The sequence below is a fragment of the Agelaius tricolor genome, unplaced genomic scaffold (assembly GCF_023055355.1).
Source record: "Agelaius tricolor isolate 1412-34295 unplaced genomic scaffold, bAgeTri1.0.p SCAF_1, whole genome shotgun sequence".
Taxonomy (NCBI): Eukaryota; Metazoa; Chordata; class Aves; order Passeriformes; family Icteridae; genus Agelaius; species Agelaius tricolor.
The window spans coordinates 40,366,459-40,393,519 of record NW_027269261.1 but is presented as its reverse complement, the minus strand read 5'-3'; the positions used below and the strand labels follow the sequence as shown (position 1 = coordinate 40,393,519).

General features: G+C 40.7%; 1 protein-coding gene across 22 annotated transcripts in view; it reads right to left on the bottom strand.

The window, feature by feature from the left end:
- AFDN (afadin, adherens junction formation factor) overlaps positions 1 to 19,971 on the bottom strand; it is a 115,668-nt gene extending 95,697 nt beyond the window's left edge. For 9 of the 22 annotated variants that reach the window (XM_071430882.1, XM_071430978.1, XM_071431002.1 and 6 more), the window contains exon 1: positions 19,491 to 19,969. In XM_071430882.1, the coding sequence (XP_071286983.1) occupies positions 19,491 to 19,601 (111 nt within the window). In that variant the 5' untranslated portion in view covers positions 19,602 to 19,969. Of the gene's footprint in view, positions 1 to 19,490 lie in introns of all 22 variants that reach the window. The other 13 variants (XM_071430899.1, XM_071430921.1, XM_071431041.1 and 10 more) reach the window with 3 other exon arrangements.
- Between the last annotated feature and the right edge of the window lie 7,090 nt (positions 19,972 to 27,061).

The following is a 27,061-nucleotide window of genomic DNA, read 5'->3' as shown; positions in this document are numbered from 1 at the left end:
TGTGCAAGACTACTCATGTTTTATGAAAAATTATGATTCTCAAAAAGTAGCAAGGCAGCTCTTTTCCCAGTCGAAAACACTAATATATCATTACTTCTTTAAAATTATATAAGACATCTTAAATTATCATTCTGTTGCAATATAAGGTAATGCAGAAATCTGGCCTCACTTTTAGACTTGATGAGGGGTTGAAAGGCAAGTATGGGATTCATTCAATTGATTAAGTTCTCAAAATTTGACGCAGTCAAGAATTGCTTCCTCACTTCTCATTTTAGCATCAGAACAAATCTAGTCTGGTAGGTCAGCAACCAGACTAATACTGCCCCCTCATTTCGTAGTGCCTTGCTCTTTGTTTCACAAAAGGTTGCCACCGCCTGCTCACAGAAGAGTGAGGAAGTTTCAGAGGGCAGGTCAGTCACATCATCAGTTACAGGACTGGGTGTGTGGAGCTGGGAGGAGATAGAAACAACAAAAAGACAACAGAAGAGCTGAATACTTAATCATCACATAGGCATCCTTCACATTACTACTTTCTTCCTCACCCTTCCTACCCACCCTAGTCTGGAATAAGGAACTTGAAAATAAACAGTGCAATTCTGTATTTGTACATTGCTTACTCTAGGCAGCAGCTTCATTCCTAGAACTGAGAGAGCAGATGATTACAGATATTAGAGAATACAACTCAATAGCTCCCTTCCAGAGTTTGTTCACCCAGCTTTAAGACTTCATGTTGTCATAACCTAGGCAGTCTGCCCTCCCTCACTGCAATGACTGTCTTCAGCAGAGCACATTCCACTTATGAAAGGAGACCATAAGAAGGGTATTTTTCTTGAGGAACTTACAATTCTGATCTCTGAACTTCTGGGGCAGACCAGTCTTGATCTAATGACTTCCCAGGGTGCACAATAAACCTTTTAAACCATGTTTTTTTGAAAGAAATCCCAGAACAAGCATCTGGACATAGGGATTAGGAGCTAAAGGAGTAGTTCAGCTACTTAAGAATGGCTAGCAAGATTGCATCAAAGTAGATTCAAACACAACATGCAGAAAATGTGACTTAAAGCTTCTTTAAACTTAATATCAGCATATACAATGTAATGCTGAGTTTCTGAGATGTTTCTTATTTGGTTTATTTCAGTTTAAAATGCCTATTATATTAATACTGGCCTAAGAACATTTGCAGAATTAACAGTCTAATGCTACCCAAGTTTCAAAATAGCAACTTAAATTTTAACAGTAAAAATGCTCCATTCAAGTAACAAAGTTGTTACAAATATCTGTGGCCAGGCAAGATTATAGTCAACTTTCAAACTTCAGCATTTCTTCCATCAAAAATGGTACACTACCAGCATGGCCTATTTTTCAGCATCACACAGAGACCCATATCACAACAGCAGAATTCAAAACAAAGAACATGAGGCTGAGTATGAGTAATTGAACTAGTCAGTACACCATACTGTATAAATACAGTTTTATACACTAACAATAATCAGGAGTGAAAGCAAATCTTTATTCCCAAAAAACACACATCAACAAAAATAATCCGGCACGGCTCATTCACTGCAACTATCCATTCCAGTAACTAATACAGGCGTGTCATCTGGAGAAGGAAGAAGCACGTGAACAGAAAATGGGAGCAAAACTGTGTGCAATTTACACAACTTACAAACACTTCCTGTCCTGCATCACTAGGACATCACCCTATCGCCCCTAGGCAATCCATCACACAGGATACATTGACAGAACATAGTTTGTTTAAGTCAAAGGATACATAAAGTGATCCTGAAACATTAAGGTATTTTCAGTCTTGAAGGTTGTGCAGGATGGGTAGAAGAATGCTGTGCTCAACTTCAAGAAGAATCTAAGCATTTCAATATTCAAAGCTTTCAAGTACATGCCTAAAGGCTTTGCCAAAGGAAATTCTTCAAAGTGGGGGTTTAGGTGGGGTATTTTTGCTTTGCTTTTTGCTTGAGGTTTTGAGTGGATTTTCAGTTCAACAGAATTCAACAAGGGCAAAAGTAAAGTCCTGACAATGAAAGGTAAAATGTCTTGCAACAACACAGACTCAAGAAAAGACTGGCTGGGAAGAAGCTCTGCCAAAGAAAACCTGAGGATCTTGGTGAACAGCAAGCTGAAGATGATTCAGATGCATGCCCTGGCAGCAAAGTCAACATCATGCTTAGGTGCATTGACAGGAGGAATACAAGCTTTAGGTCAAGTAAAACAATTGTACTGCTCTACCCATCACTTTGGTTTTGGTGCTGTCAGTACAGGAAGAACAGAAACCAGCTGAAGTTCAGCAGAGAGCTACAGAATGTTTAGGAGGCTGAAGAACCATCTTAGGAGGTGAGACAGAAGGAACTGGGTTTCTGGCTCCTGGAGAAGAGCTGGCTTTGGGGAGACCTACAAAAGCAGCTCAGAGGATCTGCAAAGAGGCCAAGAAGACAATGCAGCAGTGATGAACAGGGCATGGTGGGAGGACAAACACTGGACATTAAGTTGGAACAAAAGCAGCCTTTAAACTGACTATATAGAAAACTTTTTTCATCATTAGGACAGTCAAGCCAACGAAGGAGGATGCCCAGAGTTACTGCATTTACTGGTCCTTAGGGGGTTTTCAACACCTTATGAGAAAAGCCCTCAGGGGCATCAGGACTGAGGTTTCTTCAAGCAGGAGGTTGGAGTAGAAATCTCCTGATGTCTATTCCAAATCAAATGATCATATTTAAACATCTTTAATCAAAGGAACATATTTAAACATCTGTGGAGGACAGGCTAATTTTCCAAGACTGTTCAGCTACAGCAAACACTAATTGTTACAGCAGCCAGGCAGGCAGACACTCTTAATTTAGGCATGACCTCCAACCAACAGGAGAGCTCCCAATGCTGAGATGTACCAACATGTGTGTCTCAATAAGGGCCATGACTAATAAAGGGATGAAAAAAGCTAAATAAAGTACTCTAAGTGGCAGCATAACATTTGTAAATTTCTCTTCAGGTACAAGCTCAACTGGCAAACAACAGAGACAGTAAAGCCTATATAATGGTTCTACTACACATAAGAAGAGTAATTAATAACACAATGCAATCCATCACAACTGGAAATAAACTGGAATGGGTATATACACCATGGAACCATCTAAGATTACAGGAAAATTCAGGGAGAAAGGAACTTCAGGAGTTTACAATCCTAACTCCTAGTGAAAGAAAGATCATTTCTGAGGTCTTACCAGGCTCTTTTGCAGTTCTCTCCAGCCTGCTCTTAGAAATCTCCATGGACAGAAACTGCACAACCTCCCAGTGCAACCCGTTCCACTACTTGACTATTCACTGGCATCGGAGAAGTTTTCTTTTGCAGAACACTTTTGTAGTTAGTGAACTGCATAATGATTTCACTTTTAATACAGATAAAATGAACTGTATACCTGAAATAATACTTCTTTTAACATAGAAGTTCATCCTTCAAGAAAGATTATATAACCAAAAAGCAATGAAAGATCAAAAACTCAAGAGACACAGAAATTTAAGGCAAAAACTCAGAAGAAGTGGTTTTGAAAAAAAAAAAATATTCAGTATCCCCCACCCTCCCTACATCCTCAAACCAGTGAGATTTCCATGGGTTCTACATGTTACTTTTGAAAGCAGTTCAGTTCTGAAGCTCTAGACAAGCATCTGAGTGGAACAAGGGAAGTGATTCATTACCACCAATACACATTTGTTGTTAACCTATAGTTGCTATAGGGTATGTGGGGCACAGGAAAGCAGGAGTGGGTGGAAATATTACTATTAATAATCACAAACTAACCACAGCAAACAGCTTGATTTTGAGAACACCACAAAGCAACAGAACATCAGAAGAAAACAAACTCAGAAAGCAGGAACAAAAGGAAAGTGGGATAGACCAAGATAAAAGAGAAATCAAGAGAGGAATTATCAGAAGGCTGGAGCACCCCTCCTATGATAGCTGAGACATTGGGGTTGTTCAGCCTGGAGAACTGAAGACTTTAGGGAAGCATTTTTACAGCAGCCTTACAGTACCTAAAGGGGGCTACAAGAAACATGAAGAGGGACTTTTTACAAGAGCATGTATTGGACAGGACTAAGGGGAATGGTTTTAAATTGAGAAAGAGTAGATTTATATTAGTTATTATGAAGAAAATCTTTACTCTGAGGCTGCCCAGCAAGGTGGTGGATGCCCTATCCTTGGAATAGTTCAAAGCCAGCAAATACATCTTTTCCCCAAAGCCAAATTTTTCAAACGTTCTTCTGAATAACAAAAAAGAGAAAGCATAATTTCCTCTGTAAGGATATAGATGTCCATTTTGTAAGCTGTTCTCTTCGGACCAATCCATACTAATAAACTTAGATGGAGTCATTTGCAACATCAAAGTCAGAAATGGTAGTTCCAGTATCCATTCATTTTTAAGCCATGATCAAGAACTAGTGAACTTAGACGTGCCATTACTCCCTGTCCCACATGCTACTCCCTCTCCATCATCAGTAAGGTTTACAAAAATAAGCACTGAAAATTTTCATGCTTGTTTCAAGAAGCAAGTCATCTCAAGGAGCAGATTTTTACAATAATCAAGCCCAGATCAGATGCATTTTTATTAAAGCAATGCAATTCTTTTTTTTTTTTTCCTTAAGTAAAATTTGTTCACTATTTAAATTCCAATCCTCTGGAATATACTTCAGCTTTATGAAAAAAATGCTTGAAATGCTTTTCATTTTGAAAATACAACCTAATTCTTTCAATACATTGAAGTAAATTTTATACTAGAAACTGATTTTTTTGTAATATGCCTCAAACACACAAAAAATATACTTTTTTATTTGCATGGAATATTATTATATACTTTTTTACAATATAGAACAAGAAAGTGAGAAGTATTTCCCAAGCCAGGAAAGTAACTTTGCTCAGGGGAGTCTACTCATAAAAATGCTCATTTCACCTTCAAATAGCACATTTGGTTACCAAAGAGCTGTGTTTTAAAAAGTGCTACCAGCTCTACTCTACAGATTTCTTCTAGAAGAGAACAAATTACTGTTTTTATCATGTAACACTAGTTAACAAAACTGGTCTCTACAGCTCTGTTAGTCAGGTGTTGCCAGAAGAATGTGTTTGCCAGTGTACTGTGCATGAACTCTCACTTTTAACCAAGTTCTGCACCTCTGCCCAGCAGTTAATTTTGCAGCCAGTGACATGGCTTGTATGTTTAGTTAACTTCACTTAAATTCCCACCTTTCATTTGTCATCTCTACATTGCAAGAAACTATCAGAAAATTAAATGGTTGCTTACTTTCAGGCATTTTCTTGCTCCGAAACACAATTCTATCAAATACCCTTAATTTTATCCTTATCAAGGGACTGTCAGTTGAGTGGCACACAGAGCAAGGACAAGTTACAATGCAAACATTAACGCAGATGATTAACCGTGAACAGGACTATTTCGAGTTTAAACAGGCTCAGATTACAAAAGCATTCAGTAACTTGGTTTGGCTTACTCAGATATGAAAACATAGTTAATGAAGGCATAAATGATACTACTGTACAAGATTTCAAGTACACTCTGACTCACAGTGAAGCAATTTAGACTTTAACTGCTAATATTAGCCAAACAGTCTCTGCAGCAAATAATCAGAATTAACACAGCTGAAAAGTGATTCCAATGAGGTCTACCCTCTCATTAGTACAGGAGTATGACACAAGAATATGAGAAGATGACCCAAAACAAAAATTCTGTCATGAAGCAAAGACAGCAGCATGCAGAAGTGGAAAAGAATTTACAAATCTAAGGAGTCCCTAGCTTCTTTTCCTTTTAATTAACAACCAATAATGCCTCCTAGTGTAGTATGTATCCGGACTACAGCATGTGTATTTCTCTACCACTGAGGACAATAAACTTTTCCAGACTTATTCCTATGAGCTTATTTGTATAGAAACAAAAACATATGAAACAAAACACCCAAACCTCAAGCAAAAACAGAGGCACATTTTATATAGTCTTAGTTAACACCATATCATTTGTTCTGTGCATTTTTTATTACTCTCCACAGTGAGACACAAACTTTCCTTATGATTAGATACTTAGAGTAACTCATTCATATAGATTTTCTTTTTTTAATTACTATTGCAAAGCATTTGGGGATTTTGAATTTCTTTCTAGTCAGTATTCACTTCAAAAATGTTAATAAAACATATATGCTTGCCTTAATTAACAGCTTACAAGATGTTAGAACACCAGAAAGTTACACATGTGGAAAACGGAAATTGCTGGGGAGAAAGCTAGAGCTGTTCAGCCTGGAAGAGAAGGCTGCGTGGAAATCTCAAGCAGCCTTCCAATATTTGAATGGGGCCTATACAGAAGCTAGAAAAGGAGTCTGACAGGAACTCCAGTGAAGGGACAAGGAGTAATGGGTATAAAAACTGAAAGAGGGAAAAGATTAGGTATTAGGAAGAAGTTCTTTATTGCGGGGGTGGTGAGACACTGGAACAGGTTTCCAAGGGAGGCTGTGGATGCCCTGACCCTGGCAGTGTCCAAGGCCAGCCTGGATAAGCCCTTGAGCAACCTGACCTAGTTGGAGGTGTCCCCACCCATGGCAGGTGGGGTTGTAACCAGGTGATCCTTAAGCTCCATTCCACCTCCTTAGCAGTTTGATTCCCCACATTTGGAACTAAAGTTACCTATTTACTGAAGTGAGGCAGTCTCATGTACATTTGATATAGAAGTATTTCTGAAACAAACAAAACTCCAAATATGAGAATTACTCAATTTTTCTAGGAAGATACATAACACTCTTCCTACTGTATGCAGCTCCCCAATAGAGAAAAGGGGCAATCTTTGCTGTACCATAGAACTCATGTAAGAGTTAAACCAGAGGCGGTGTGATGGTGCTGATAGATGACACTCTAAGTGTGATTAACTCCCTTCCCCCTATGTCTTATAAGGTGAAATCCCAAATTAGGATAACCTAGAGAATTGCATATATCCATAAAAATCTAGTTTCTCTTTCTGCCTCTGTAGTAACTAAATTTACAACAGTTTTCAACACATTACTTCATGTATCTGCATCACTTTTCCCATCCCACTGTCCTGGAAACATTATAACAAAGTGAGAATGTTAGCTGTCTTTTATAGTTTATGAAGATGATACAGCTATTCACACATACAAGCTAAGCATGATCTAAATAAATATCATCCTGGAATCACAGAATGGCTTGAGCTGCAAGGGACCTTAAAGATCATCTAGTCCCAACCCTGAATTTTGCTAATAGCAACAACTTGGAGAAGCACTCCAAGGGGAAAAAAAAAAGCAAAACCAAGTAATATGGCTCAGTTCCAAACACACTTGAATGACCACTGCCCACTTTCAAGAATTAGACTTAAAATTGCTCATTGCATGAACAAAATGTATCGTAAATGTTCTACTTATAAAACTGGTTTAGACAGATAATCAACATAAGGAAAAGTCAGACTACCACATTATTTTGTAATGGCATTTACAAACAGGAAAGCTCAGCAATTAAAAGAGGAAAGTCTCCTTGCATACAAGTAAGCAGCTCTTCCCAAAAACAAATGCAGTAAGCTTTAGCAAAACCTGAACTTGGTAAAGTTTTTTTTTTCATTTTACCTAAATTTCACTAAAAATTTCATTATTTTCTATATATGTAAATATAGAAAATAAATGTTGAAATAAACTAAGCACCAATTTTAAACATCATTAAATGTTGACAACATTTTAAGTCAGATGGACATTGGGGGTGGAGAATAAGGCAGAGAAAGGGCTGGTCAGAGCTGAAAGCCATAGTAAAAAGCAGCATACAAATCTAACTGCTACCACGTACTTGTGGTTGCTGTAAAAGTCAGTATCATCAACACCACAGAGCTGGAAAACAATCAAAGATGGATAGTTCTGCGTGGCAGAAGACAGAACCCCATGACAGCAATCACACGATGGCAGGGATGGCAGGAAAAGGGTCAACACTTCCTTTCTGTGCCTCAGAAGTGCTGAGAGGTGGGTGAAGAAGGGGCTGCAGAACACTGTGTGTGTGTGTGTGTGTGTGTGTGTGTGTGTGTGTGTGTACCTGTGAAAGTGTTCATCCTCTTCTGCAGTTGCTGGGGTGGAAACAGCTTCAGATTACTCACGCATCCATCAGCCATGACAAAGAACACTGCTATTCAACATTTCACTTCATACATCAAGGATATAAAGGTATCAGAAATATGTTGGTATCTCACTCTACTACTACTGATAACATCATGATATTGCCATAGAAGAAGACAACAGACACTAGGAGAAAGGCATGTACATCAAGGATCAGAGAAATTGTCCTGACCCTTTTGCAACATACAGAAACATCTGTTTATCCTCAGGATTTGGATAAATTAAGCTCTACATGCTCTGAGTACCATCCTTATTACTCTGAGGTGGTTAGGAAGGCATTTTTCCCCTTGGAGCAAAATTTCCCTCTCAGCAGCTAAGGAATTCAGTATAAGGTTAATACAGGAAACTCAGTCTCTCTCTACCTAACAGATACCCAGAAGAGATGACACAAGCCAAAAGCCTATTAAAAGGAATCCTCTCCAAAACAAGGGGAAAGTATCTATGGTTATAAAGTATAGCAAGCAAAAAAGCACTCCCTCCCTTAGAAGAAAACCCAGGTGTCACAGCCACCATCAGCACACAGACTAGCTGGTTATAAACAGGTCCAACTGCAAGGCCACTCCAAACTACAAAGTCCACATGGCAGGCGTACAGGATTTAATGGCTGATCTGTAACCTCGCGGGAAACTCCTGACAGAGGCAGATAATCATAAGGCTGCTCTCTGAAGCCAGTGCAGCAGGATGAACACATTTGACGACTGCTGTAATTGGCATTTTTCCCTTAAAGCAGAAGTTTGGAGTGTCTGATTTAAGGTTGTGGATGTGAGGGTTTTGGCACAGAGTGCATGTGGGAGGAAATGAGGGGGAAAAGGTCTCAACACAGGTAGGTTTACTGAGATATCAGTACATTTATAATTACATATATGGATATTTATGAGCATCCCTACACACAAGAATGTCCAAAGACCTGGAGACAAATGTGGAACACTGAAGATAAGACAGGCACTTAAGCAAGTGCTGAGTTTCAAAAATTTTTACAAACCACCAGTATCAGAACATTGTACAACACTTGAGCTTCAATACGTGACTGTCTCACATTGGTACCAATTTTTGTGCTGCCACTTGATCACTCAAAATGAATGAAGACCTCTTTGAGAAGGCAAAGTTTTCAAATGTGTCTAATCTATCAAAAGTTTGAGGTACCAATTTTTTGAGCACAAGCTTAAACTCAATGCAGGTGAGAAAGCAAATCGTGAAACAAAAGTATTCTGGAGCTTGTAGCAGACTACAAACAATTTATTTACAACAGTAAGAATTAGTAGCTCCTCCAGAACATCTAATACTCAAGATACTGAGCCAGTATTAGAATGTTAGGGGATACAGTTGATTATTGCTTCAGAAAATTCTACCAGAATTTTTAACACTGTAAAATTCAAACATTCTAATTTCATCACAGATCCTACTTTATAGGATCCTACTTTAGTCAAAAGCTACAGACAGACAGGCAGAAATCAGAAGGTAATAGAAAACTAGATGTTTTACTGTAAATCCTGACAAAGGCTCCAGGAGAGAGATAAATCCTCTCTTCTTTCACTTTTTTTTTTTTCCTATTAAATGGACAGAACACCTGAGGCAGACTGCAAACCCAGCTCATATATTGAAAACTTCCCAGAACTGCAATAATGTCACCACTTTGGGTTGGTTAGGTCTTTGGATGCTGGTAGATGGCTTTGGTGAATATACCAGTAGTCAGTGCATAAAATTACTTCATTGTTCTCTCTTTGTTCTCTTATTTTTTTTTCCCCAGTCTACATATCAATCCTTATCTGTCTGAAAACAGTTTGCTATAGGCATAACAAGTGAATTTATTGAAATAGTCTTTGCTGCACTATGGCAACAAGAAAAACTCTCATGAAATACTATATACAGTTTCAGTATTGCTGGAGACTTTATCAAAAGTATTACAATACATCTCACACAAAACAAAGAAGGGCCTTGTTAGAGCATTTCACTGATTTTTAAAGAAGGAAACAGTTGTTTGGCCTTTTATTTTTTAAAGACTTCAAAAAGCTAAAAAACTAGATCACAAAATGCAGTAATCTTAAGTAATTCCAGTTTTGACCTTCTTCACTATACAGCAAACCCTAGACCTAACAGGCAAATCCATCAAAATCAATTAGCAGGCTTGAGCAGTGTTTTCATTAGTAAACATTGGCTTTCCATCACCATTTTCAGATTATTTTCCTTTTCCAGATATGAAAATAAACTATCCTAATCTTTAAACAGTCAGAATCTGTACAGTGAGTATTAAAGAAGTCTTAAAACTTTCATTCTGTCTGCACTGGAAGTAAGTAGCAGCCATGTTCAGCAAGGCTATCACTTTAAGTGGAAACAACTTACATGTTTCCCAATAAAACATACAGCATTCTACAAGAAGTATGCAATGCTTGGATATGATCCGAACGCAGAAAATATTATCAAACTGCATGGAAGGTGAATGCAAACCAGATTTCTCAACATAAAAGAAGTGATATTATGAAAAGCATTTTAGCAATGCAAAGCTTTCTAAAACACAACCTGGTTCAATTCTGTTTGTTTCCACATAGACAATTTCCCATCCAGGAGGACACTGTATCACAGACAGCATTGACCCAATGTTTTTAAAATTAAGAACATGGCATAACTGTTTTTACTAAAATTGAAAACAATAACAAAATGTTTAAAGGGACCTTCTGAATTTCAAGCTGATGTACTGCTCAAAGTAGAGCACCTTCTGGAGGGCCAAGGGAATGAGACCTTTTCTTGTTTTAGACATTGGGGCAGGGTTTCTTTGTCCTTTGAACTCTTGCTCAACCACAGGTTATCCAACAGCCCCTAATTTTCATTAAGAAGTGAGATTCTGATTTTCCACTGGGTTTTGTAAGCAATATAATATATGAAAAAGCAAAATGTAAATATATGTAAAAGCATGACACTGACATCAAATTGTGTATCTTGCCTCTAAGAAAACAGAAGAGTGTGGACTGACAAATCAAGTCATCTAACCAAGAGAAAGCTCTACTAAACACATCATGGGGTGCTTGAAAAGTCTACAAACTGAAATCTTAGTTCACAGATATTGCTCTGAGCAACATACTTTGTCTGCCAAATAAATACTGTTGCCAGACAACTCATTCTTTTTCACTTTTTCACACTACAAAAGGTGCCATGATACTACACAGCAGGGCCATGCCACAATTCACCAAGGGGAAGCCTTAAACCACATAATCAGGACACTATCATCTTTCACTAGGTAGTGAGCTTTTGTGAGAGCTTTCCTATTTCTGAGTTCTAGTTACAAGAGTGCAAATTATCAAAGTAGTAAGAAAAACACTGACCAAATAAAAAACCCCACCCTGCAGCCATTGTTTCAGTCTGCCATCACTCTATAGCAACTAGTACTGTAGTGCATAAAACCCATTCCAAAATATTTACCCAAGAGTTGACCTGGCAGAGGAGTCATAGCCAAACACATACGCAATTGCCAGTTCCATACCAAGCCAGCCAGTTTTCTAACATCTTTGAATAGAATCACTATAGTAACTCATATTTTTAAATATTAAATTTAAATATTAAATTTAAATTGTATACTCTTGTAATACATAAGTAAAATTAGAAATCCATTTATTATTATTATTAGGATATACCAAGCACCACTTAATAAAAGCTTAAAATTTTCAAAACTAATGATGCATAATTTCTGCTCTTCACTGGAAGAGGTGACATGAACAAACTTACAGGAGTGTACACAATTTCATCAGTACAATCAAACTCTTACAGACTCTTCTATTAATATGATGAAATTCAAACACAAATTACAAATTCACATATCCAAGTAAAGTTTACATTTGAGTGCAAATTTGCACTTAAAACTAATGCCCTATACTGATCTTCTAGATGACAACCCCAGTCCTAGGACTTTTTCCAGTTCTTACAGGATTCAAACTTTAAACAAATTTCCCAGAGTAATGAGTAATCTATAACAAAATTCTGCAAGACAGACTAGGGCAATAAAGAGCCCTCTTCTACTCAATTGCATAGAGAAATGAAGAAAGTAGTATCTACACAGAAGGCATCTTCATAGGAGACAAGAATGAGCAAGAATCAGAGGAATGGCTCCCTAGTAAGAGTATCTGTGCTAGAAGATGATCTGAAGAGGAGCTGTCTAATTTGAGCACACAATGGAAGAAGGCAGACCTAGAAAATTTAATTAAATATATAATAACAATAAGTTGATAACCTTGAGGGCAATGCCCGTAACAGAAGGAGATGACCATTTTTCTGAAGCATTATACAAAATAGTTTTAGCAAGTTACATGTACCTAACACAAGAAAACATTAAAGTCATGCATAATAAGAAGGTATGAGAAAAATAGGTGATGGCTGATAAGAAAAAAAAAAGAACATTGGACTTCATGTCAAAGCAGATTTTTTAGTCTTTCTAGAGAACTAAACTAGACAGCAGTGAAAGGCAGAACTGCAAGTGAATAACTGAAGGCAACCAACCACGTGGAAAACTTATCCCTACACTGAAAAAAGTTATGTTACAACGTTATACATCTTCATTATGCAAAAGCTCATGAGGCACAATACAGTCCAGGAAGATAATTTGACTGCTACTGGTAGGTCTGAACTACTACAGAGTTTTATCTCTGTTGACTCAAGTTTTCATCTTTGATTATTAAGCTTCCAGACAGGGACAGTTACAGAAAAGCAGTAATTTTTACTTGCAATTAAAGACCTGAGGAGAAAGAGGAATCTCTGCAAGAAGTTTAACAACAATTATGAGCCAAGTGATGCATGCATCCAGAACAACTATCAATTACCTCTCTGGTGTATCTACCGAGCAATCTTAACAGCAGAAATTAACAGGCTTTAGCCTTTTCACAAGATGAAATGAGCATCGCTCAATATCTATTTTACATGTAAATATTCTTCCTAGCCAAAAATCTTGAAAAATCAACAATTACCTAAATAGTGCTTTACTCAAATACACTTCAGAAGAGGATTCCATTAGTATGAAGTTCACTTTGAAAGACAGAGCAGACACTTCATTACGTATCTGTAATATCTGCTAAATTAGACTTCTCTTAAGTTTAACACAACATTTAGTTTACTAATCCACACTGTGACTCTCAATTCCACCTTCATCAGAACCACTGATCAAAACAAGGAGTCTTCTTTATGCATGTTCTGAATTTTGCACAGCTACCATTTATTTCCCTTTATTTATACCAAAGCAACTACTCCAACAGATACTGACACAAAGACAAACTCAGAGTGGTTTCTTATCATCTACAGCCCTCCCACAAACACCAGTTCATTTCAACTTTTACCACTTTCCAGCTAAGTTTTAGCTTTTGTTACCCCCTTTAGATGACAAAAGCATCTAGAGACAAGAGCAGAATTTCATTAATCATAAAGCTAAGTTTTCCTCAAAAATCATGACAGTGTGTTCCATTCATCTTGGTTTAACCTCTCTGAAAGAGAAATGGTTTTGACAGAAAAAACACACTTGCACAAACAAAGCAAATCCCTTACATGTCTAGATGACTGGGGGTTTTTCAGCTGAAAAGTAATGCTTGTCAATGGCATTTTAGGCGGGGAACAGATCCACACATCAGGAGGGAATTCTTAAAGCCAGTATGTCTGAATTGAATGGAACTAATTTGCCACTGGCTCAAGAAATAACTTATATAAGGAATATTAAAAGCACAGCCTAAAACTTCTTCCTAGAATTATTTTCATTACATTATGATGTCTGTGGACTGTGGTCAATATCTTAATTCAAACTTGTAATTGGGACTCTCTAGAGAGTGCTAAGACTTCATTTGTAATGACTATTCACTTTGACTCAGTTAAAGGAAAACTGGTCTCCAAATACTCCTTCTGATGCACACGAGCAGGCCTGCATCTCTGACTTCTTTTTTCCAACCATTTTAATGCAGAACGAGAGCTCAACAGACTCAGTAAAGTGCAATTAGCAACCCCGAACCTCTAATGCCTCAGTGTTTTTATGTCCTGTTGAACTGTGCCTGCTTAGTGGTAGCAATTATTTGAAAAACATTCTGTTCACTAAAAAGCACAGGCATCAGTCCTCAGGATTCCAATCACCCTTCCAGACTGACTAAATATTAGTTTAAACATTTGTTGCAAAGAGAGTTTACTTTCCACACCATAGGTTTGGCAAACTTAAAGGACAATACTCTCAGATATATTACCAGCTTCTTGAGGTCTATACACTCTGAAGAGCTGCACTTGCTTAAACTACTGAAAGTGGTACAATCCAACTAGTGGAGATGGCACAAGTATTTCCACCATTTAGATTGTGTTTCATTAGCTCCAGACTTGCATTTCCACTATCACCCATAACACAATAAATTACCAATTTTAAAAACAGGTCTTGAAAAAGCCTCAGAGCCAGATTTTTAAAGGGTGAGATCTTTTTGCGGGTGAGCAACCATGCAGATAAACAGCAGGAGGGTTAAAACCTAAAAATTCCCATTTCTTATTGCTTTAACTAGATTTAAGTAACAAGCTTGCATAACTACCATTAAAAGGCTGCAAATCTTATGTCTTCCCTGTGACACTTAATGAACCAGAAACAGATCTGAACCCAGAAAGTTCAGAAGAAGACCAAAATTCCATCAGCCCTAAAATATCCTGCCATACAATGTACTGTGCAATATTTTCTGTTAATAGATTGCTTACCTGTATTTAAAGTCAAAGAAAACAATATAAAACATACTGAATAGACCAAACATACATAACACAACATATGGAAAGTCAATATTTAAAAAAACCAAAACAAAGCAACCCGGAAAAAAAAGCCCTGCCCACATTCTGAAGGGTTATTTCTAACACCTTGTTGCTAAGTTTTTTCACATATAGAGTAACCAAATAGCCATGAAGACTTTTGAAATGCCTTTTTTTTTAATGATGGTCATTTAAAAGTCAAACTCTCAGGAATTATTCTTTAATGCAAAGCATGTTATTTTTTCTCTAAGCTTTTTGATTAGACCTTTCTACTTTTGCTGACACAGAGGTATATTAGTCTAGAAAAACATTCTCCATCAGAAAACAAAACTACAACAGATCAATGTTTCTGACAACAATCCCCCAGCCCTTGGGAAATTGTTATAAAAAATCCCACTTGTTCTACAAAGTGTCTGTCTCAAAAGAATTAAATGCAATTCATATTCCTAGTCCACAAACCATGCTTAGAAAAAACACAACACTTCCTCTCATGTAACACCTACGAAAGCATACACTAAAGAAGAAACCTTATTTTGTCATCAACAATAATTGTAACACCTAGTTCAGATATGGCATCTCATTAGATGCACTCAAACAGTGTATAGTCTAAATGTATAGTCTACAGTACCCCTCCATTCCTTCCTCACACCCAAAACATCCACATGCAGTTATTTTATATAACAACCAACTCCAGTTAGCACTTTTATTAAAGGAGGAGGTTAAAAAAGCTAAACCATACAAATGCAAATCATTTCCTATCTACAAGTTCCCAAAAAAACTCTATGCACTTATTACAAAATCATTCATTTGAACTTACTCCTTTTTGAAAACTTTACATGCTGTAAGCACCCAAGACTTAAATCAAAATCAAACCATCATTTTATCTCCTACTGCAAAAGGTTTAAGTATTTTTTAAGTTTCTTTACTGTGCTTCTATGCCTGACCAAATAAATTAAAAAAAAAAAAGGAAAAAGCATCCACAATACTTGGACCAAGGGGAAGGAGAAACAATTGAAGAAAAAGGTTAACATTCTGCTTCATTTTGAATCTGTTAATTTATCTACAAACAAAAACACGATTCACTCCACCTTCCCCCCAAAAAGTCCAGTATTTTTTCAGACTTGCCAAAGTGAGCAGCTGCCTCACATAAGTAGAGACAGTAAAGCCTAATCAAGTTTAAATGATGACCAGTATTACAGACATCTTTAGCAAAGGTCTGTAACTAGCAGCAGTCCTGAAACACTGTCATTTAAACTTCTGCTAGTAAATGCAGAGTTTTGTTCAATTATAAGTTTCTCAAGTCACAGAGCTCCTCTGAGCTTTCTGAATAAAAAGAATTTTAAAATTTCAGAGTAAAATAGTGCAAATTAACAGGTTTCTCAGAACAGCAACAATGGTTCAAATAGGTAAATATCTAATAAATTTAAAATTACCACTTTGTTCTCAAGCATGAGTCCACAAATTACTGAAAGCCAGTGAAGATATTAAATCCTCACTCCCAAGAAGTCTTTCAGCTTTCCACGTGATACAGAGAGAGGAATACTCAACTTTGAACATGCAACAGAAAGTTTTTGGTTTTGTTTTGCTGGGGTAAAGCAGCTCTGAATGACTTCATTAACTACTAGAGTCAAAGAGAAGAAAAAGTTAGTAACAGAACTCAACATGCCCTATCCAATGCTTTTGCTCTTCAGTGTCTTACATACCTTAAGAATTTGTTCCTGAAGTCTCACAAGAGGCAAGTAAACAAGCAGATCTCTATTCCCTTAGGACTAGTCTACTCAATAAAATATTAACAGGAATTCAAACAGATTAATTTCATGAACCACTTCTCCAAATAAAGCCCCACACATTTGAACTACTTTGAAAATACCACCCAACCTTCAAAACAAAGTCACATTTTACACACTGCAGTAAAGCGACGACGATCTAATGGAGTTGGAACAACTGCATCTCACCAAAGAATGAGACCTTTCAAACTAATACCAAGGTACATCAGTCGGTCACACTGAATTCCTTTCACTGTCACTGCATAGTCTATATTGTCAGAACCCTAGTCAACTTACATTAGATTTCACTTTTCCTTTGCTTTACCAAACACCCTGAACCCCACTATTAAGGCTGTGATTAGCCCTCTGGAAAAACCTACTCTCTTACATAGGAAAGTTACAAGACAACTCACTTAAACCAGGTCACTTTCACTGAGGAAATGCCTGAAGAATCACTACAAGGCATCAACTCTACTGATAATACATCCAACCAGCAGCTCCTGGATGACAGTCTGCAGTTTGGGCTACAAAGTTAACCCAGCAGCCCAACAACTATGCCTCGACAGCTTAAAATGATTCAGTTTGACTCAGCTCAGGCACACACAGCCAAAAGTCATATCCAGGTTACTGCATCTTCACAGATGCCAGACTTGCTGCAGTCCCTACAAAAAGCAAGATATGCCTTATGATCAAGATGAGCCTGGAAAAACAACAGAGGATTGTCAGTTCTCAAGCAGTCTAGTAAAAGGGCTTTCATTTAGGCTGATAAACAGTACAAATGTGAATCACACCATGATCTAGGTTGAAAATATTGCCAAATTTGTGTCAGCTCAGGGTAAGAGTGAAAATAAATGCGAGCATTTGTAAATGTAATTACCTGGAAGGAAAATATACTTTATCTATAAAATTGTTACCTGCTGCCAGTTTGATGTAAATTCACCTGTAGTCTTATCAAATGCTTTTAGAACTAGTAGACTAAAGAGCTCATACATTCAAGGATGCATGCACTTCATTTTTTACATTCAGTAGTTCAACTGAAATGTCATCACTGACAATGGTGAGTATGCTCCTATACAGGTTCAGAGGCTTAAGTGCAGAAGTGTGGAGTGAATGCCAGTAAAATTTTTTCTTTCAATAATATTTACAATGAAGCTGGTAACTTTTGTGCAAACTCTAGTTAACTATGATAATAAATATGCATAGCTGACCTAAAGAATGATTTGTTAAACTACTTACTAACAAAACCACAGAAGCACAGTCTGCCATAAACACAAAGAAGACAGGCTGGAGTTAGAATGTACTGGGAATGGACAAACACACCAATAAAACAAAAAGTTCAGCCACAGGCAGTTAGCAGTCAACCTGCAATTCCAAAAAGACCGTGCTATGTTCTCAAACACAATCATGAAAGCTTCTTGACACTGGCTTCAGCCCGCTTTTTTGAGACACTGTCAAGCAACGACATTGTTAAAACCTAAGCAACGCAATCAAGGAACTCTAATTATGATAAATCTTGGAAGATGTAGGGAATAATCACAGAAAACCTTCATCTTTGTGTTCAAGAAACTGTCTGCAATGAGCAGAACTGAAAATACCCGAAGGTGTCGTAGTTCCTAATCTTAGAATTGCTTTCAACACTTTTTCGTGGCTCTGCTAGCAGTCAGCACCTAGGTGCAGAACAGGAGCCAGCTCCAAGACCAAGCCAACGTGATTTCTCAGAGGCTTCTGTTAATAAACAACCAGGGCCAGGCCAAGAGCAAGTGTGAATTTCCTCCTTTTCCCCGGGAACACGCACATGATCAGCCTCCACCCTCTGAGCAGGGAGCCCGCTGTCACACACAAACAGGGCTGTAACCTGCGTCCCCAGCCCTCCCCCTACCCCCCCTCGCCGCTTTCAAACCAGACGCGCAGCACGAACCAGCCAAAGGGAACATGACAAGGGGCAGCGGGAGGGTGTGGTTTGACTATTACATTTTTATTTTTTTTTAAAAGGGACAAACCCCAGCCTCTCTAGGCCATCAGAAACACCCACTTCATTAGGCAGAAATTACCCGCTGTGTTTTTCCAGTACAACATGTGAACTCGGGTCTACGAACCTGCTCCTGGTATTTACTTTAGGCGACGGGCTGGCAGCCTGCAGGCTCGGAGAGCCAAGGCGCTCCGTCCGTCACGCCCTGGGAAAGCCACTCCGGGGATTGCACCAGCAACCCGGAGAGCCGCCGGACTGTAAGCGGCAGGTTGCTTTGTAAGAGGCGCCTTCTGCACAAAGACGAATATTTAAAGAAACAAACAAGCTAGCAACAAAAAAAGCGCCTAGCACCGGGCTTCTCAATCCTCCTCCACCAGCCGCCTGCATGTACTGTTAAAGTCACAGACAGACAAAAAAAAACCCAAAAACCCACGGAGGTACCCGGTGTCGGGCTCGGGACGGGGCAGCTCCTGTATTGTCGCCCTTGCCCGCCCCCTTTCGCCACCTCCATCTCCCAGCGGGTTTCTCCCCTGCCTCGGAGCCGCCTGTCCCGCGGGGTCAGGCCGGCATGTGCCTGCGGGAGGGAACAGAGGGAGGAGGGGAGGGCTCCGGCCCTGCGCTCCCTTCCTCTCCCCGGCCGCTGCAACCTGCCTTTACCCGGGCACGGCGAGGGGCCCCCGCTGCCCACCGAGGAGCGGAGCCTCGGAGGCGGACAGCGCAGGAGCGCCCGTGTCCGAGCCGCCGGCCGGGGCGGGGGGCGGCGCGGGAGCCCGGCGGCCGCGGGGCGCGGCCTGGCCCGGGCGCGGCGTCTCACCGGGCCGGCCGGGCGGGAGGCCCTCGCCGGGGTCGCTCACCTCGGTGGGGTCGCTGATCTCGAACAGGTCCAGCCGGTTCGCGTTCCAGTGGTTGATGATGTCGGCGAGTTTGCGCCGCTCCTCCTCCCGGCTGCCGCCGCCGCCCGACATCCTCGCCGAGCCCGCCGCCGGGGAGCCGAGCCGGGGCCGGGGCCGGGGCCAGGCCCTCTCAGCCGAGCCCCGGACAGAGCGGGGGGTCCCTCAGTCCCGGCCGGGCAGGGCAGGGACCGGCTCTCCCCGCGGCCGCTGCCGGCTCGGGCGCCGCGGAAACGCCCCGGGATCGTGCCGCCGACAGCGATGGGCCCCGGCGGACAGTGGGGAAGGAGAGAAAGAAAAGGGGGAAGGGCGGGCAGGGGGCGGGGAGGAAGAGGAAGGATGCCCCGAGTCGGCAGCGCCCGCCGTATCTCCCGGCTCGGCAGCGCCTGTGGCCGCTCGCCTGCCCTGAGCCGAGCGAAGCCGCCGCTGCCGCCGCCTTTCTCCGCCCCGGGATCGCCCTCCCCTCGCTCTCTCCCTCACACACCGGCCGTGCGCGCCCCCGCCCGGCCGCCCGCCCTCCTCCTCCCCTTCCCGGGCGTGTGCGCGCCTGCGCGCGCTCCCGGCGGCCGTCGCCTCCCGCCGGCGCGCGCCTCCGGAGAGTGGCCTCCGTGTCCCGCCTTCCTCTCGCTCTCCTGCTCCCGCCGGCCTGGGGGGGCGGCCGGGGCCCGGCGGGGGCCGGGGCGGGGCGAGGCGCGGCCAGGTGCAGCGGGAGTGCCCGCCCGGCGGCCGGGGACACGCGGCGGCGGGGTCAGCGCGGCCCGGCGGGGAGCGCGGTGCCGGCGGGAGGCCCCGCGGGAGAAGCGGCGGGAGCCCCGGGCGCCGCCTTAGCTCGGGGCCCGCGGTCCGGCTGTGCCACCAACAAAGAGCCGCCGCGGCCGCGGGAACAAAGACCCTGCGGGCGGATCCCGGCGCGGCCCCGCCGGAGCTTGCCCGCGCTAAGGCGGGCGGGCGGAATGTTGGCGCTGCCCAGCCCTCCCTGCCCGCGGGCGGAGGTCAGGGCGCACGGCCCGGGGGGTGGCTCCAGGTCAAGGCCGCCCCCTCGCCCTGCGGCCCCCGGGTCGCCGCGGTGCCTCGGCGTCTCCCGGCACAGCCAGGAGAGCGACGCGCCGCTGCTGCCCCGGTCGCTGCTGCGTTTGATAATGGTTATGGAGTGCCTTGGGAGCGCCGCGTGGACGGAATTGTCTATAAAGGCTGTATTGACAGAAATTTCCACAGCTTGAGATAAACCTGATAAGAAGTTAAAGCATCAGATACATTTTAATGGATTTTAGACACGTCATTTTTCTGTGGTTTCTCACAAAACGTGTCAGTTGGCCCTACGAGGCATCACCCATTGTGTAGACGTTGGAATTCAGTCCAGCTCTGGGGGTTTGGCTTTGTTTCTTAACCCGCAGAAGTAATGCATCCTGATAGTTCAGCGGTCATATTTGTTGTGCTTTGGGCATCCTCTGAAACTTACTACTTGAACAATCCTCTTTGAACTTGGTTGTCCAAGTGTGTATTTTTTTTGGTTTCTTCGAGTGGTTAAAAAGGGGGAACTACTGTTTCCTTTTAGCATACCTGGCAAAGTATTTCAAGTTCCTCTTTGCTGAGGGAGTTCAGAGGAGTGAGTTTTGCTGATGAAGTTTTGATTTGGCTGGGTTATTTAAAGAATGAGATTCCTCAGAGGCCTTGTCTGCATTAAGCAATTAAATTATTGTTTTTATCCAGTAGTACCGCACCTGCATAACTACCGGAAGTTCTGGTTTTACAGGTGAAGGTCAGTTATACTTTTGCCCTACATATGTAACTGTGCCATATTCAGAGTTTCCAGTTCCAAAGGTGGAAGGGATTCTATTTCTTGGGTCCCAGATTTTGGGACGTGTTGAAAGCCTGTCTGAGCCCTTGAAGAACTTAGCGGGAGTCAGGGGAGAAACACAAAACCTCAAGTTCTTGTAATGCCATCATACTAAAACTGTACTGTATTCCTTTTAGATGTAAAGTGTAGAGAAAAGAAAAAAAATTCAGACAAAACCCTTCTTACATAAAAGAAAGGGGGGAAATAGCCTGAATGTATTTTTTTTCCCAAATCCAGAGTGTGCTACCAGATAGCATTTGATATTTTGCAATGCCTCCCAGAAACCAAGTATCACATCTGTGATGTGATAGCTCACTACCCAAGGCAGATATCTCCGTGCTCTGTCACAGATGACATTTGCAGAATGTTGTGCTGGTTTGTATGCTTGGTTCTGTCTGCATATTGGTGAAATGGGTTGGTTCAATTCACAGGGTGAGAAACAGTGGCTTGTGTTGCTTCAGGATTAGAAAGCAGACTTAGGTACAGAGTGTGCATAGATGGAGGTTTTGCTGCTACAAGCTACATAGATAAAATTGGTTTTCCTGGGGAAAAGAGGTGGTTGTTCTGGGAAAACTGGCTACTGAAAGTAGTTGATTTAGCATTGCTGGCATGCCTGGGTTTTCAAATGCCAGGGAGCACCAGGAATGAAATTATCACTGTGCTGGATCCACATGGTGGATATAATCAGCCGAGAATTTATTTATTTCTATTTTAACTATGTCTAGTCAGCATTTCTAAACCATATCTAGACTCCAGCCTGGATGCAAACAAATCCCAGAAACGGAGCAGAATTGGAGCAGGCTAATAATGTTTAGATGTGACTTCTCAGAAATCCTGAGTGACTACAATGCATTTCTGTGTAGCAGGAGCAATGGAAATGCTACTGATGGTCAGATACCAGCCGCAACTATGCTGATGATTAATTCTGCCATGATCTGGTCAGTGCTGAAGCAGCACTGGAAGAAACCAGACCTGCTTGTACTTGCTGAACAAGTTGCCATCAACAGGCAAATGACAGCATCTTTAGTACAGAAACAGGATTTAAGGAAAAGACTTGTGTAGACAAAAATCTAGATGTCTGAGTGAACGAGCAGGACCAGCATATAGAGACTATACTGTGGAAGGTAAAACATAAGCCCCGATTTCCTTGGAAAAGCAAGTGTGCAGGGAACTAAAGCATTAAATTACAGTGTACCAGCTAGTTTTCCGTGGAAAATGTGTGCTGTTTCACTTGCAGTCCCTATTTTTTTTCATAGGGCCATTGCAATGAGAAGTAAAACAGCTGCTGTAAAGCCTGGAGAGTGACATGATTCCTGTGAACAATTGTAAAAAAAATTAGAGATATTTACGAATGGAAAGCATGATATGTATAAAATGTATTATAAACAGGATTGTGTGTTTCACTATCATCAAGGCATCTTCCGTTTAAGGTAATGCATAAAGTTACTTGAAACCATTAAATTAAATTCTCTCTATTCTTTGTGAGATTTTTATCATTTACACAGTTAGAAGACAATCCTATTTGAGGAGTTTCCAATTCAGACTATAATTCCTGCAGGTATGCCCACTGAAGCTGGTGGCAGAGTTAGATTTAAGTCCCTAGAAGATCACATGCTTGATAAGAAATAATAGAGTAAGTGAAGCAAAATAACGGGAAACAAAAACCGCTTTCCTTGCAAGTGATGGTAATTTTTTAAAAATTTCTTTTCTTGCTGAACAGTGTTCTTTTCCAAAGTGCTAAAGATAACTAAAGTGCTGTAAGCTATTATTCTGATTGTTTGTTCAGCACTCAATATTTAATATGCATTTTACAGAACAAATAAGATAAATGCCCTTCTCTGTAGAGCTTGCAAGCTAAATTTTGTCACAGGTGAGAGCACCAGCTAGAAGAGAGGACCATAAAGAAGAAACATAGATATACAAGGAAGTCTTTACAATCCTCTTCATTCCCTGGACATCACAAAGTCACAAGTGCCCATGTGATTACCTGCCACAAGGGTCTGTCTGCTGTCTGTGCAGCTCCTCTCATTAATCACACTGGCATATGTTGGTCCCTATGGGATCTGATGGTTATGAGCAACAGCCATGTACAGGATCCCTTTACTTCTGCTCCTTGGCTAGTGCAGTCCATGCAAACAGCTCTCCTGCATCAGGAAGGCTTGCATGAAGGTAGGGTCATGCTCTGCTGGTCTCCTGGCCGCTCGCCAGCTGCCCATATGGTTGCCAGAATGCAGCATTAATTTTCCGAGGCTGCGTGCATCTGATGTATAGTGCCATGCTGTGTAAGTCAGCACACTACTGAAAGTTATAAATTCATATGTAAGACCAAAATTATTAAAGTAACCCTTCTCATGGCTTCCCAAGCGTGTGTGTGTTTTGAGGGCAGAGGTACCAGAGCTGTAATTTGGCATAATGCAGTGCAAAACCTTATGTTAGAGCAGTATTAACAAACCTGGGTCATCAAACTGCAGTCTCTGCATAGATGACACACCCACTGAGAAAAATAAATTATCCAGAATAAGGATTGCAGCTTTGGACACTATAAGCAGACATAAATCAAGGAGAGAAAAGAAGTTTTTTAATGCACCATTATCTCACCTAGAAGAATTGCACACACTGTGTACATCAAAGTATCAATTTCATAACCAAATTGGTAAATATACTATATACAGGCTATGTGAGCAAATTCATGTTACATGAAAAATCTTTACTATGTTATTAGTTCCTGCTTTTCTTACTGTATTAATGCAGAAGCCTGTATTTAATAACCTTGACCTCTTTGAAATACAAGTAAGAGGGGAAAACAGAGGAAATGTGGCAAGTTATGTAATTGGGTTTTGAAAATCTTTAGGTTTTTCAGTTCAATTATCCTTGCTCTATTTTTAGGGAGGGGGAAGCACAGAACTGTATAAAATGGCAGCTATCTTAATAAATATATCTTACTTTTTGGTTTCTGAATGGATGAAAACTGTCAAGAAACTTCCCTTAAGGAAGATGCCTAATTTTTATTATGTATAGGTCTTTCAAAGTAATTTATTAGTAAATACTTCCCTGATCAAAACACCTAGAGTTATATTTGTACTAATGAAATAGGCAATGTAAGGACCTTTCTCTAGCCCTGCAGCCAGCTGACCTAGCTTGACCACCTCCATGGTTTAAAATTGTTTTAGCTCTAAAATAGAGTGGCTGTGTACAGATTGCCTGCTGGAGAGGTCACTGGCACATGCTCTTTCCTAGTCCATGCCTAGGAGTTGTCTATGAGCTATCCATTTCCCAGCCAGACTTTGCTAACCACTTAACTTACAGATAGCTGGGCATAAAGAAGTGGATCTGGATGCTGAAATGGCCCAGGGGACCATTTAGCAGTAGAGAAAGAGCCTGGAAGCTCTTCTTGTGCATCTGGCTTCAAGGCAGGGTCCTCTGCTGGATGGAGTGCTCAGGCATTTTGTTTGTAGGTTCAGAGCACAGACAGCCTTTGTCCTGTCTTTGCTGAGCTGTGCTGTGATCCGTGTTCAGCAAGGGAGATGAGAGTCTTACTGTCTTGTAGCATGTGGGCACTCAGATTGACTTCAGCAAGATGTGTATTTGTTCTCAGGTGAACAGCTCCTGGAAATCAGAAGCAGGAAGAGAGGTGGGTCCCAGTAAGATGTTACCATTCAGTGTTACCCTAATACTCTAATATCTGCTGAATTCATTTTCAGATAAATACTGACTGTTTTTCTTGAAGACTCTTTACATCCAGGGAGTGTTTTTTTCAAAGCAGAAGTATAGAGGAGAGATTTAATGACTGGTATACACATTAGATTATCAGATGATCTCTCCTGGCCTTTTCCAATATAATCTAAAATGAAATCAGTTAAAACAAAGTTCAGAGCTGCTGCAGGTATGAAAAATAGCTTTCTGATAGTTTTTATTTTTAATTACAGATCTCTACTTTAAACTATTTTCTTACCAACTGCTGTTGTGAAAGAAGATGAGAAATTGGCTGGCCATAAGAAATAGAGTCTATGTAAAATTCTCAAGTGGACCATGTAAATAAACTGACATCTCCTGTCTCCAGAAATTTAGCTAGTCTCTTTGTGGTATACAGCATTATTTTTTGAAAGAGTAAAGGTTCTTAGGTAGAAGTCATGCATTTCTTTTAAGCTGAGGGTAGTCCTCCAACCAGCAGTCCAGACTAGGCTATTAGTTACAGCAATGTGTAATCATTTCAGGGCTCTTTGAGCAAGATGTAGTGGGTGTTTGGTCATGTAATTAACCTCCTGCCATTGGCCTCACGTTTTCTCCACCCTGTAATTACTTGACTGAAAAAATAACACCTTTCAAAGCATACATTGTACAGAAAATTAAAAGAGCATTAATTTTAATCTTCCTTCACATTCACACGATGAATATAACTCCTGTGTACATTTCACTTATTAGCAGAAGTCGTTTGGCCACATCTGAGCAGTTTTTGTTAGAAAAGTTTTATTTGGGAGCAAACTGGGTCAGCAGGCTTTTGGCTTTTTTGTTTTTATTTCACTTTTTTAGAACAAGTCCAAAAGCACCAAAAGGATTTTCATGTAGAAATATCCAGTGAGCTGAAAATGTAATGGATATTAATTTCTTTGGTCCAGCAATTGCAGTTCTTTTAACTCAGTATGTGTGAGTTCTGAAAACATTAATGTAAACCTGTGAAATGAAAGCAAAAAAAAAAAAAAAAAAAAAAGAAAGGTCAATCTTCCCCAATCTTCCCCTCTACAAGTTTCCCATACTAATGCTTTGCATTTTGAGGCCTTCATCCTGAACAAGTATGAAGTGGAGTTTGTATGTACTAATCAAAAGTCATAGTAATGGAAAGCACCAGGGAACTCCTGTGTAGAAACCTGGAGTGGGATTTATATTAGCTAACCTGAATTGTCTAAAACTAACAACAAGAGGGTAAGTATAAACCCCCTCTATCTATAAACCCCTCTATCAATGCAGACAGCAATTGACACATATCTGGTGACAAGATTAAACCATAATTTTAGAAGGCTACAGAGAAGTGACATGAATCATCCTTTGAGGGTAATTCTGCTATCCCCCATCCATCTTCCTCAGAGCTTTAGTCTGTTGATTTTGGCACTGGCTGCACCTCCAAGCCCTGCATTGCTTTAGCCAATTATGCTATTTTTCTATCAGGTATGGCACAACTGTATTGATATCTCATTTACATGAAGTCCAGTCTCTCCATCTGTGTTAAACCAAATGTCGCAAACTCAGTGAAGGACCTGGGTTTCAATTTACGGGTGTCACAGCTCAGCCCCGCCCAACTGGGTAAAGAAGGAAATAGCCATGGGGGACATGTTAGGAAATAGGTTTACACTGCAGAAATAGAGCTGCCTGGGCTACATTTTAAAGCATGTCCTTTTCAGGTGGCTAAACTTATCCAGGTGAAATTCTTTTCTGTTTCACCTCCTGGACAGCTCTCTGTGATATCTGTGCTCAATACTGCATCTGCCAGTGCAGAAATACTCGATAATTAGGCTTTGAAATAATGAAGCCTTAACTCTTCTCTGTGAGATCAACCTTTAATACCAGGTTGTGCTTTTTTTTATTGCTATTTTTTCTCAGTCAGACACCCTCACCTTTATCCCATGCCACTCCTTTATTGAGGGAATACATCCAGCCAAAATTACCAAGATGCTTCCTTCAGACCTTTCTAAATTCAGTACAG